This window comes from Microcaecilia unicolor, chromosome 3 (genome assembly GCF_901765095.1).
Source record: "Microcaecilia unicolor chromosome 3, aMicUni1.1, whole genome shotgun sequence".
Lineage (NCBI taxonomy): Eukaryota > Metazoa > Chordata > Amphibia > Gymnophiona > Siphonopidae > Microcaecilia > Microcaecilia unicolor.
In genome coordinates, this window is record NC_044033.1 from 61,501,042 (window position 1) to 61,514,317 (window position 13,276).

The window sequence follows — 13,276 nt, forward strand, 5'->3', positions numbered from 1 at the left end:
TTCCTGGAAAAATACCCTCTAATTCTCTTCAATTTCCATAGAATCCTAGTAGTTATTTGTTGTTCGAATGTTAGCTTCCGATTAATTATTACTCTCAAAACTTTTAAACTATCTTTCAAGGGATATATAACATGATCTATAGTAATACTGGAAAATAAACTATTACAATAGGGACTAGTTATAACTAGGACCTTAGTATTTTTCCATGTTTAATTTCAGTTTAAAAGCTGATGCTCAAGACTTCATAATATTCACTCCCTGCTTGATCAAATCCATGATTTCATATTTCTCATGTCAAAAGGGATGTAAATAGTCATGTCATCTGCATAAATAAAAGGATTAAACTCTGATAATGATGGGTACTTATAGCCTGCTTCTCTCCCTAAAACTAGGTTCAGGGGGGGTTAACAAAAAAACTATAGTTAGTAAGCAAATACAATATTACCAGATAGCTACATTACAAGAAGAGTTCCCACAATTTATAACAGAAATTTAGAAAATAGATGAGACTTCAGTTGTTTTCAAAAACAAAAATAAGATGGAGATGCTCTAATATCTACTGGAAGTACATTTCCATATTTAGTCTAGTGCTTCACAAACCTGGTCCTGGAGGCACCCCAGCCACCAAATGTGGAGGTACGCTCAATCCCTACAAGAGTCAGTCAAGCAAGGAAAAAGTGTCGTTGATGATACGTTGAAACGTTCTCAGTGTGCTGCGGCAGCTAAGAAAGCATAGAATGTTAGGTGGTATTAGGAAAGGAATGGAAAACAAAAATGAGAACATTATAATGCCTTTGTTTCGGTTCGTGGTGCAACCGCACCTCGAATATTGTGTTCAATTCTGGTTGCTGCATCTCAAAAAAGATAAAGTGGAATTAGAAAAGGTGCAGAGAAGGGCGATGAAAATGATAAAGGGGATGGGACGACTTCCCTATGACGAAAGGCTAAAGCGGGTAAGGCTCTTTAGCTTGGAGAAAAGCCGGCTGAGGGGAGATATGAGTAGATGACGGCAGAAAAAGACTTGCGCGGTCCATCCAGTCTGCCCAACAAGATAAACTTACATGTGCTACTTTTTGTGTATACCTTACCTTGATTTGTACCTGCCCAGCACTATCCTCGCCTCCCAACCACCAGACCCGCCTCCCACCACCAGTTCTGGCACAGACCGTATAAGTCTGCCCAGCACTATCCCTGCCTCCAAACCACCAGTCCCGCCTCCCACCATCGGCTCTGGCACAGACCGTATAAGTCTGCCCAGCACCATCTCCGTCTCCCGCCATCGGCTTTGCCACCCAATCTCGTCTAAGCTCCTTAGGATCCATTCCTTCTGAGCAGAATTCCTTTATGTTTATCCCACGCATGTTTGAATTCCGTTACCGTTTTCGTTTCCACCACCTCCCGCGGGAGGGCATTCCAAGCATCCACTACTCTCTCCGTGAAAAAATACTTCCTGACATTTTTCTTGAGTCTGCCCCCATTCAATCTCATTTCACGTCCTCTCGTTCTACTGCCTTCGCATCTCCGGAAAAGGTTCGTTTGCAGATTAATACCTTTCAAATATTTGAACGTCTGTATCATATCACCCCTGTTTCTCCTTTCCTCCAGAGTGTACATGTTCAGGTCCGCAAGTCTCTCATACGTCTTGTAACGCAAATCCCATACCATCCTCGTAGCTTTTCTTTGCACCGCTTCAATTCTTTTTACATCCTTAACAAGATACGGCCTCCAGAATTGAACACAATACTCCAGGTGGGGCCTCACCAACGACTTATACAGGGGCATCAATACCCCCTTTCTTCTGCTGGTCACACCTCTCTCTATACAGCCTAACAACCTTCTAGCTAGGGCCACCGCCTTGTCACACTGTTTTGTCGCCTTCAAATCCTGAGATACTATCACCCCAAGATCCCTCTCCCCATCCGTACCTATCAGACTATCCCCGCCTAACACATACGTCTCCCATGGATTTCTACTCCCTAATTCTCCGAGGACAAGCAGGCTGCTTGTTCTCACTGATGGGTGACGTCCACGGCAGCCCCTCCAATCGGAACACTTCTCTAGCAAAGTCCTTTGCTAGCCCTTGCGCGCCGATGCGCACTGTGCATGCGCGGCCGTCTTCCCGCCCAAACCGGCTCGTGTTCGTCAGTCTTCTTTTGTCCGCGCTCGGTACGGTCGTGTTTACGCCGTTCGCGCCCCTTAAGTTGACCTCGCGCGTCTTTTTTGGCTTTTTGCTACAGAGAAAAAAAAAAAAGGATTTCGGAAGAAGCCCTTTTCGGACTTTTTCCCCGTCCTGTATTTCTAGTTTTTGCCCCGTTTAAGTTTTCTTTCGTTTTCGGGGTAGGCCCTTTTGAGGCCTCGGGTCGAATTTTTTCTGCCCCTCTTTTTGGTGCCTTACCGCAATTACGAGTTTTGATTTCGCCGGCGTGATTTTTCCGCCCATGTCATCGAAGTCTCCAACGGCTTCAAGAAGTGCACCCAGTGCGCCCGGGTAATCTCGCTCACTGACAGGCACGCGTCGTATCTTCAGTGTCTGGGGGCTGGGCACCGCCCGCAGGCCTGTAGTCTTTGCGCCCTTTTACAGAAAAGGACTCAGGTAGCGAGATTGGCCCAGTGGAACGTTTTGTTCTCGGGCTCTTCGTCGGCATCGGCACCGGGAGTATCGAGTGCGTCGACAGCGTCAAGACCTCCGTCCTCGGCCGCGACTGCATCGAGTGCATTGAGGCATCGACCCTCTGCATCGGGGCCGAGACATCGGAAGGCTGCGTCGGCGTCGGTGGTACCGGGACCTCCACTAGTGCTGATGTCGTCGGACGGTGGTGCTTCGTCTGGAGTGCAGGTGAGGGCTGTCCATTCCCCTGCTGGTGGCGGTGAGCCTTCGGGTGGGTCTCCCCCTACCCTGAGGGCTCCTGCGGTACAGCCCCCCCCCCCCCCCCGAGACCGACCTTCTTCGGCCTCGGCCCCGAGGAAGCGATGGCTGGATTCTACGTCCTCGTTGGTACCGGGAAGCTCCGGTGACATGCTTCGTTTGAAAAAGTCAAAGAAGCATCGACACCGGTCTCCTTCCCGCGTCGGTACCGAGAGCTCTGGGTCGCCGAGGGAGTCGGCACCCAGTAGGCATCGGCACCGGGAGGACCGCTCACCCTCTGTTCAGGAGGTGTCGATGCGCTCCACCTTGGACAGCCTGGAACAGCCTCCACGCCCGGAACAGACTCTGACATCGACACCTGCATCGGCTTCCATGTCTTTCTCCACAGCCGCCCTGCACAAGAGTCTCCGGGCCGTTCTCCCAGAGATCCTGGGAGAGCTGTTGCGCCCTTCCCCTCCGGTACTGGGGGTGCTTGCGCCACCGGTACCGTCGAGTGAGGCGCCGGCTGGCCCCTTGCCCGGGGTGAGGTCTCCGACATCTGCGGTCGCCTCCCAGGAAGGCTCCCCGACGACGTCGGCGGAGGGAGCTTCGCCGGTGTGGGCGAGGGAGTCTACCTCTCGACGCCCACACCGTGGCCGTGGTTCCACGGAGTCGAGCCGGGCACGGCTTCAGACACAGGTCCGTGAACTTGTGTCTGATACCGATGGTGAGGCCTCGTGGGAGGAGGAGGAGGACATCAGATACTTCTCTGACGAGGAGTCTGATGGTCTTCCTTCTGATCCCACTCCCTCCCCTGAAAGGCAGCTTTCTCCTCCCGAGAGTCTGTCTTTTTGCGGCCTTTGTCCGGGAGATGTCTACGGCCATCCCCTTCCCGGTGGTTGTGGAGGACGAGCCCAGGGCTGAAATGTTTGAGCTCCTGGACTATCCTTCTCCACCTAAGGAAGCGTCCACAGTACCCATGCATCATGTCCTAAAAAAGACATTGCTGGCGAACTGGACCAAGCCTTTAAGTAATCCCCACATTCCCAAGAAGATCGAGTCCCAGTACCAGATCCATGGGGACCCAGAGCTGATGCACACTCAGTTGCCTCACGATTCTGGAGTTGTGGATTTGGCCCTAAAGAAGGCTAAGAGTTCTAGGGAGCATGCTTCGGCGCCCCCGGGCAAGGACTCTAGAACCTTAGACTCCTTTGGGAGGAAGGCCTACCATTCTTCTATGCTCGTGGCCAAAATCCAGTCTTACCAGCTCTACACGAGCATACACACGTGGAACAATGTGCGGCAGTTGGCGGGCTTGGTGGACAAGCTCCCCCCTGAGCAAGCCAAGCCTTTTCAGGAGGTGGTCAGGCAGCTGAAGGCGTGCAGAAAATTCCTGGCCAGAGGGGTGTATGACACCTTTGATGGTGCGTCCAGGGCCGCTGCTCAAGGTGTGGTGATGCGCAGACTCTCATGGCTGCGTGCCTCCGACCTGGAGAACAGAATCCAGCAGCGGATTGCGGACTCGCCTTGCCGTGCGGATAACATTTTTGGAGAAAAAGTCGAACAGGTGGTAGAGCAGCTCCACCAGCGGGATACCGCTTTCGACAAGTTCTCCCGCCGGCAGCCTTCAGCTTCTACCTCCACTGGTAGACGTTTTTATGGGGGAAGGAAGACTGTTCCCTACTCTTCTGGTAAGTGAAGGTACAATCCTCCTTCTCGACAGCCTGCGGCCCAGGCTAAGCCCCAGCGCGCTCGCTCTCGTCAGCAGCGTGCGCCTCAGCAAGGCCCCTCGGCTCCCCAGCAAAAGCAAGGGGCGAGCTTTTGACTGGCTCCAGCAGAGCATAGCCGACATCAACGTGTCAGTGCCGGGCGACCTGCCGGTCGGGGGGAGGTTGAAAGTTTTTCACCAAAGGTGGCCTCTCATAACCTCCGATCAGTGGGTTCTCCAAATAGTCCGGCAAGGATACACCCTCAATTTGGCCTCAAAACCTCCAAATTGTCCACCGGGAGCTCAGTCTTACAGCTTCCAGCACAAGCAGGTACTTGCAGAGGAACTCTCCGCCCTTCTCAGTGCCAATGCGGTCGAGCCCGTGCCATCCGGGCAAGAAGGGCTGGGATTCTATTCCAGGTACTTCCTTGTGGAAAAGAAAACAGGGGGGATGCGTCCCATCCTAGACCTAAGGGCCCTGAACAAATATCTGGTCAAAGAAAAGTTCAGGATGCTTTCCCTGGGCACCCTTCTTCCCATGATTCAGGAAAACGATTGGCTATGCTTTCTGGACTTGGACGCCTACACGCACATCCCGATACTGCCAGCTCACAGGCAGTATCTGCGATTTCAGTTGGGCACACGTCACTTCCAGTACTGTGTGCTACCCTTTGGGCTCACCTCTGCGCCCAGAGTGTTCACGAAGTGCTTGGCTGTAGTAGCAGCAGCACTTCGCAGGCTGGGGGTGCCCGTGTTCCCATATCTCGACGATTGGCTGGTGAAGAACACATCCGAGGCAGGAGCTCTACAGTCCATGCAGATGACTATTCGACTCCTGGAGCTACTGGGGTTTGTGATAAATTATCCAAAGTCCCATCTTCTCCCAGTGCAGAGACTCGAATTTATAGGAGCTCTGCTGGACTCTCGGACGGCTCGTGCCTATCTCCCAGAGGTGAGAGCCAACAACTTGTTGTCCCTCGTCTCGCGGGTGCGAGCGTCCCAGCAGATCACAGCTCGGCAGATGTTGAGATTGCTGGGCCACATGGCCTCCACAGTTCATGCGACTCCCATGGCCCGCCTTCACATGAGATCTGCTCAATGGACTCTAGCTCCCCAGTGGTTTCAGGCTGCTGGGGATCTAGAAGACGTGATCCACCTGTCCACGAGTTTTCTCAAATCCCTGTATTGGTGGACGATTTGGTCCAATTTGACTCTGGGACGTCCTTTCCAAATTCCTCAGCCACAAAAAGTGCTGACTACGGATGCGTCTCTCCTGGGGTGGGGAACTCATGTCGATGGGCTTCACACCCAAGGAAGCTGGTCCCTCCAGGAACGCGATCTGCAGATCAATCTCCTGGAGTTACGAGCGGTCTGGAACGCTCTGAAGGCTTTCAGAGATCGGCTGTCCCATCAAATTATCCAAATTCAGACAGACAACCAGGTTGCCATCTATTACATCAACAAGCAGGGGGGCACCGGATCTCGCCCCCTGTGTCAGGAGGCCGTCAGCATGTGGCTCTGGGCTCGTCGTCACAGCATGGTGCTCCAAGCCACATATCTGGCAGGCGTAAACAACAGTCTGGCCGACAGGTTGAGCAGGAGTATGCAACCTCACGAGTGGTCGCTCAATTCCCGTGTAGTGCGACAGATCTTCCAGGAGTGGGGCACCCCCTTGGTAGATCTCTTCGCATCTCGAGCCAACCACAAAGTCCCTCAGTTCTGTTCCAGGCTTCAGGCCCACGGCAGACTGGCATCGGATGCCTTCCTCCTGGACTGGGGGGAGGGTCTGCTGTATGCTTATCCTCCCATACCTCTGGTGGGGAAGACTTTGTTGAAACTCAAGCAAGACCGAGGCACCATGATTCTGATTGCTCCTTTTTGGCCGCGTCAGATCTGGTTCCCTCTTCTTCTGGAGTTGTCCTCCGAAGAACCGTGGAGATTGGAGTGTTTTCCGACCCTCATCACACAGGACGAAGGGGCGCTTCTGCATCCCAACCTCCAGTCTCTGGCTCTCATGGCCTGGATGTTGAGAGCGTAGACTTTGCCTCTTTGGGTCTGTCAGAGGGTGTCTCCCGCATCTTGCTTGCTTCCAGGAAAGATTCCACTAAGAGGAGTTACTTCTTTCTATGGAGGAGGTTTGCCGTCTGGTGTTACAGCAAGGCCCTAGATCCTCGCTCTTGTCCTACACAGACCCTGCTTGAATACCTTCTGCACTTGTCTGAGTCAGGTCTCAAGACCAGCTCTGTAAGGGTTCACCTTAGTGCAATTAGTGCATACCATTACCGTGTGGAAGGTAAGCCGATCTCAGGACAGCCTTTAGTTGTTCGCTTCATAAGAGGTTTGGTTTTGTCAAAGCCCCCTGTCAAACCTCCTACAGTGTCATGGGATCTCAATGTCGTTCTCACCCAGCTGATGAAACCTCCTTTTGAGCCACTGAATTCCTGCCATCTGAAGTACTTGACCTGGAAGGTCATTTTCTTGGTGGCAGTTACTTCAGCTCGTAGAGTCAGTGAGCTTCAGGCCCTGGTAGCCCAGGCCCCTTACACCAAATTTCATCATAACAGAGTAGTCCTCCGCACTCACCCTAAGTTCTTGCCAAAGGTTGTGTCGGAGTTCCATCTGAACCAGTCGATTGTCTTGCCAACATTCTTCCCCCGTCCTCATTCCTGCCCTGCTGAACGTCAGCTGCACACATTGGACTGCAAAAGAGCATTGGCCTTCTACCTGGAGCGGACACAGCCCAACAGACAGTCCGCCCAATTTGTTTCTTTTGGTCCCAACAGGAGGGGAGTGGCTGTGGGGAAACGCACCATTTCCAATTGGCTAGCAGATTGCATTTCCTTCACTTACGCCCAGGCTGAGCTGGCTCTTGAGGGTCATGTCACGGCTCATAATGTTAGAGCCATGGCAGCGTCGGTAGCCCACTTGAAGTCAGCCACTATTGAAGAGATTTGCAAAGCTGCGACGTGGTCATCTGTCCACACATTCACATCTCATTACTGCCTGCTGCAGGATACCCGACGCGACAGTCGGTTCGGGCAGTCAGTGCTTCAGAATCTGTTCGGGGTTTAGAATCCAACTCCACCCCCCTAGGCCCATGTTTATTCTGTTCCAGGCTGCACTCTCAGTTAGTTGGATAAATTGTTAGGTCAATCTCAGTTATGTCCTCGCTGTTGCGAGGCCCAATTGACCATGGTGGTTGTTTCGAGTGAGCCTGGGGGCTAGGGATACCCCATCAGTGAGAACAAGCAGCCTGCTTGTCCTCGGAGAAAGCGAATGCTACATACCTGTAGAAGGTATTCTCCGAGGACAGCAGGCTGATTGTTCTCACAAACCCGCCCGCCTCCCCTTTGGAGTTGTGTCTTCCCTTGCCTTGTTTTGCTACATATGGGACTGACGAACACGAGCCGGTTCGGGCGGGAAGACGGCCGCGCATGCGCGGCGCGCGAGGGCTAGCAAAGGACTTTGCTAGAGAAGTGTTCCGATTGGAGGGGCTGCCGTGGACGTCACCCATCAGTGAGAACAATCAGCCTGCTGTCCTCGGAGAATACCTTCTACAGGTATGTAGCATTCGCTGTGCATCACTTTGCATTTCTTCGCATTGAATTTTAATTGCCAAACCTTAGACCATTCTTCTAACTTCCGTAGGTCCTTTTCATGTTTTCCACTCCCTCCGGGGTGTCCACTCTGATACAGATCTTAGTATCATCCGCAAATAGGCAAACTTTACCTTCTAACTCTTCGGCAATGTCACTCACAAATATATTGAACAGAATCGGCCCCAGCACCGATCCTTGAAGCACTCCACTACTCACCTTTCGCTCCTCCGAGCGAACTCCATTCACCACCACCCTCTGGCGTCTGTCCGTCAACCAGTTCCTAATCCAGTTCACCACTTTGGGTCCTATCTTCAGCCCATCCAGTTTATTTAAGAGCCTCCTGTTGGGAACCGTGTCAAGCATATACAAGCTTTATATTCAAAGAAAGGGTTAAGCTCAAAGTATTTTAAAAGTTTTCCTCTAATCAGTATAATAAAAGTGTCATCTGATAGCCAGAATGAATTAAACCTTCAAGGAGGTTTAGCAGAAGGTATTTTACCAGCATCCAGATTTAACAGTATAGCAGAATGATCTGAGATGGATCTGCATAGTATATCAGCATTAAGAATAAGTGGGAGTAAACAGGAGGAAGTAATCAATTCAGGAGAAACTGTCGTGGGGAAGAGAGTAGAACCTATACCTGCATTCACATGGATTAAACAACCTCCAGGGATCTGTTAGCCCCAAAGGTAGCTTTCATATCTGCTATTTTTAGTTGAGCACTGGTTTTCCTGAGTGGACATCTAGATTGATTGTCTATCTAAGATTACATCTTGTATCTGATTAAAGTCACCTCCTAAACAGAAGTTTCAGAAGTAATAATAACGTGAAAAAATGAAGGGAAGTCTGTGTTCGGAGCACACAGATTTGATAAGAGAAATGATGTGTTATGGCATTTAATTTCTAAGGTAAAACTGGGAGACAAGACTTTTTAGATATGTAAGTGATAGGAGAAAGTGCCAAAATGGTATTGTAAGGAACAAGGGCGAAGGGGAAAAATATGTAGAAGTTGATAAGGATACTGATCATACTGACCAGCACCTGTTGGAGAAAGTCACATTGCCAAAGCACAGCCCATATCGGATCTTTGCAGCTTTTACTGTACTTCCTCCACTGTGCTTTTGATTCTCTCTGTTCTGTTGCTATCATTTTTTTTTTAAAGAGTTTTGAATAGTTTTTCTAAACCACTTTATCAAATGCAAGTTAAGGTGAATGTCTAATGATATACCCTGGATTTTACCATTGGTGAACAGAAAAATACTTTTTCCAATCAGTGCTGTATAATGTAAGTGTCTTTTGTTTTAACAGTCCAGTCAGAGTCCAGAAGACTTTAAGCTGGAGGATTTGAAGAAATTAGAACCAAGTAAGATTTATCTTTATTTGTATTTTATTTATAAAATGTTATGTACCATCTTCCCTTATTCAAAATTGTTTATAATTTACAAAACAAACATTTCGGACGGAAAAAGGAAAACAGAGAATATTAAGCAAGTCCAACAAAATCCACATCTCCTAATTTGCTATTCTGCTGGGAAAAAAAAGTCTTCAAACACCTAAAAACTATCAGACTGAAAGGCTCCATTCCAAAGACAAATTGTTTCAGTGCATAGCAGCAATTACTCTAAATGCTTTTGATCTCCAGGTCACCATCCTGAAAACATTCCAAATCTGGAAAAACTTTTTAAAAAATTACCTTATAATATCCTCAGAGGTTGCCTTGGAACATGAAACTGCAGTTTGTTCAAGAAATAGCAAGTTTCCCAAATATATAAAATCTTCTAACATTTAATGTAAAAATTTCCCTCTCTTTCATTGGTAGCTAGTTTAACTTATGTAATAGAGATTTAGCATTTTCAAAAACCACGGGCTGCTGAAGTTTGTTTCACCTACCATTTAGAAAAATAATGCTTTGACCAACATTCTGTCATTCTCACACGAAAACATCTGGCACTCTCAAAAGAAGCTACCCATTATAAAACCATGAACATCTCTTTAATAAAACAGATGATTCCACTAATTGAAATTCCGCCAACAAAACTAATAAAACAGATGATTCCACTAATTGAGATTCCGCCAACAAAACTAACAAAATAAAGAGCACCAACACATCCTTATCTAGATGAAAATAGATTACAGCCAGCATAGAGAATAAAAAGGTTTCAGTGCTTCTACCTATGCGAAACCCTACTTGCTCATGCCAAACAGGTTATTTTCTTTTAAAAAACCCAAAACAAACCCTATAAAAAATACTAATTGAAACACCGCCTCTGTCTATTTTTAACAGCAGTGGATGATTAGATACTGGCCTATAGTTAGAGTAATCGGTTACATCCCTTTTGTCATCTTCAATATTGGGAAAACCATTGCATCCTTTAGGCAGAGAGACATAATTCCTTGCTGTAAGGAGGCATCTACCAAGTCCACCAGCCAAGTTAAAAGTTTAGAACATACCATAAGCCATTTAGCAGGTACTGGATCTAGAGGACAAGAAGAAAACTTTGATTATAGTATAGATGTAATTCTACCCAAAGTAAATGTATTAAATTGCTGCAGTTTCAATGTTACATTCATTTTAGAATTATTGCTCACCGCCTCTTCTATAACATAAAAACTTTTGCCAGGATTCTGTTCAAATTATTGATTATCTGGATCTATTATATAAAGATCTGCCAAATGCCCCTCTCCTAGGAATCTATGAACTAATTTAAACATTTCTCTTGCTTTACTGTGCTTTTAGAGGTGTGCATGGTGAGAAGTCAAAGCATTAAGCAAGAAAACTGAAGAGTAAGGAGGAATAATATGATAGAATACCATGGAAAACAGCAGCCAAGCATTGCACTCTAACCTTTTTATATACTGTGCATTTAAGATGTAGCTCTTGAAAAAAAAATAGTTTCCAGAGCACTAGAACATAAGGAAATACTGAAGACCATAGAGGAAATATTAAGCAGGGAAAGAGCTCAGTTGGGAATAAACATATACTAGAAAAGTGTAAAGTAGGGCTGTTCATCAACTAAAAGGGCTAACCGTATGATTAATCGCAACAAAAAAATTTTAAACTCGCAATTAATCGCATAAAATGCCCTCTCACATTTTCTCCTGTACAGTGCAAAATATAGACAGCAGATGTAAATTATCAAAACTGACATATTTCAATTACTAAACTACAAATAAAATAATTTCTCTCACCTTTGTTTGGTGATTTTATCTTTCGAATTAACTTGTGCACTGTCTCTGGTTCTGCTTTTCTGTGCTCTGAACTGTGTTTCCTAGGTCTGCTATTTCTTTTTTTTTTTTTTCTTCCTTCACTTCCTGCCCTATATCCATCTTTCACATTCAACTTTCTTCCATCTTAGATTTGAACAGGAAGAATTATCTAGTTTTCATCTCTTCCCTTCCTATGCATCATCTCCTCCCTTCTCTCTTTTCTCATCTTCCCCTCCCCAGGCACTATGTCCTCCCATTTTTCTCCCCTCCCGTCCATGGGCACCATGTTCTCTTCCCCGGGCACCATCTCCTTCCTCTCCTCCCCTCCCCTCCATGGGCACCATCTCCTCCCATCTTGCTCTCCTCCCCTCTATGGGCACCATCTCCCATTTTGATCCCCTTTCCTCCATGGGCACCGTCTCCCATTTTGATCCCCTTTCCTCCATGGGCACCGTCTCCTTCTTTCTCTCTTCCGTGGGCATCATGTCCTTCCATCTTCCTCCCCTTCCTGGGCATCATGTCCTTCCATCTTCCTCTGTGTCCCAGGCACCATCTCCTCTCCTCTCCTCCTCAGGCACCTCTCCGTCTCCCTTCTTTGTTTTTCCATTCCCTGTATCCAGGATCTGTCTCTCTCAAGCTCCCTCGCATCTCTCTCTTCCTTCTCCTGACACCTCTACTTATCTCTTCTCACACTCGCGGTCCACATTCTCTCTCATGCTGCTTCTTCCTGTCCCCTCTGACCTTGTTTTTAACGCTGAAGGCAGGCTGCATCTCTCAGTTGCTCAAAGTCTCTCTCTTTCTCTCTCTCTCTCTGTAGCGTCCCACCCGGAAACAGGAAGTTCTTTCAGAGGAGGTGGGACACTACAAAGAGAGAGAGACTTCGAGCAACGGAGAGACAGCCTGCCTTCAGCGTTAAGGTCAAGGAGGCAGGTAGAAGCAGCTTAGTGGGAGAACACAGGCCACCTCCTTCAACGAGCCACCTCTTCTGGACCCCAGCGTTGCTGCCCAGAGCCTCTCCTGCCTTGCCCCAGTCTGGAAGTGCAATGGGTTTGTACCTCCACAATGACTTCCGGTTCACGGGTGCCCATGGCTCTTCTTCGCTCACTTCATAGGGAGCTGCCTCTTGCCACGGTAGCAAGTAGCAGGGTTGACCCAACAGCTGGTCCGTATAGCTAAGGTGAGCAAGGCTGGATGGTTGTGGGTGAAAGAGAGCCGCCCTTGAACATGCGTTAAAATTTTTAATGCACATTAAACATTTAATGCATTAATCATGTTATTAACATTTAAGGAGGGGGATGGTTTTTGATTGGTAGAGTAAATAGGACAAGAGCAAACTATGAGGAGACACAGTTCATTTCAGATTGTAAGGTTCTTGTAGCTTATTACCAGTGCATTTTTTCTAGCAAAAAAGGTGCCTGTACTCAAATGTCAGGCCACCCTTCAGGGGTGGGGTGATCACTGAGGGACCCATCCCACAATAGCCAGGCCCCCTGCAACCAGTTACAGAATCTATGACAAGGCAGAATTGGTGTGTAGAGCCTGAGCTCTTTCATTAAAACTTGGGGTTCCATGGGTCAGTTTTAGCAGACAATGGAAAAGGTGCCGGTACTCAGTACCCCCAAATACCCCCTCAATAAAGCCCTGCTTATTACAAATATGTTGTATTTAGTTGCTATAGAGAGTTTGACATCCTGTTTTTGTTGGCTATGTGAGAGTAGAGTTACATGTCCTTCCCTACCGGGTCATGTGCAATATAAATGTGTAAAAAATGGCACTAAATCTAGGGGAAAACATGTCTATACAAAAGGTCCCGGAATTCAGAATTCCCTCTTATTATTCGCTAATCAGCTACACAGAGCAAATAGAAAAGGATTTATTTGCAGAGATAGTCTCTTAGGATAATAAAATGAACAGAGA

The 13,276-nt window shown here is 47.9% G+C and overlaps 1 protein-coding gene across 1 annotated transcript in view; it reads left to right on the forward strand.

Annotated features, from left to right (window-relative positions):
- Nucleotides 1–13,276, forward strand: part of AIDA (axin interactor, dorsalization associated) — a 133,672-nt gene that overhangs the window by 38,984 nt on the left and 81,412 nt on the right. Inside the window, exon 4 of the mRNA XM_030195987.1 lies at nucleotides 9,461–9,515. Within this exon, the coding sequence (XP_030051847.1) occupies nucleotides 9,461–9,515 (55 nt within the window). The remainder of the gene's footprint in view (nucleotides 1–9,460; nucleotides 9,516–13,276) is intronic.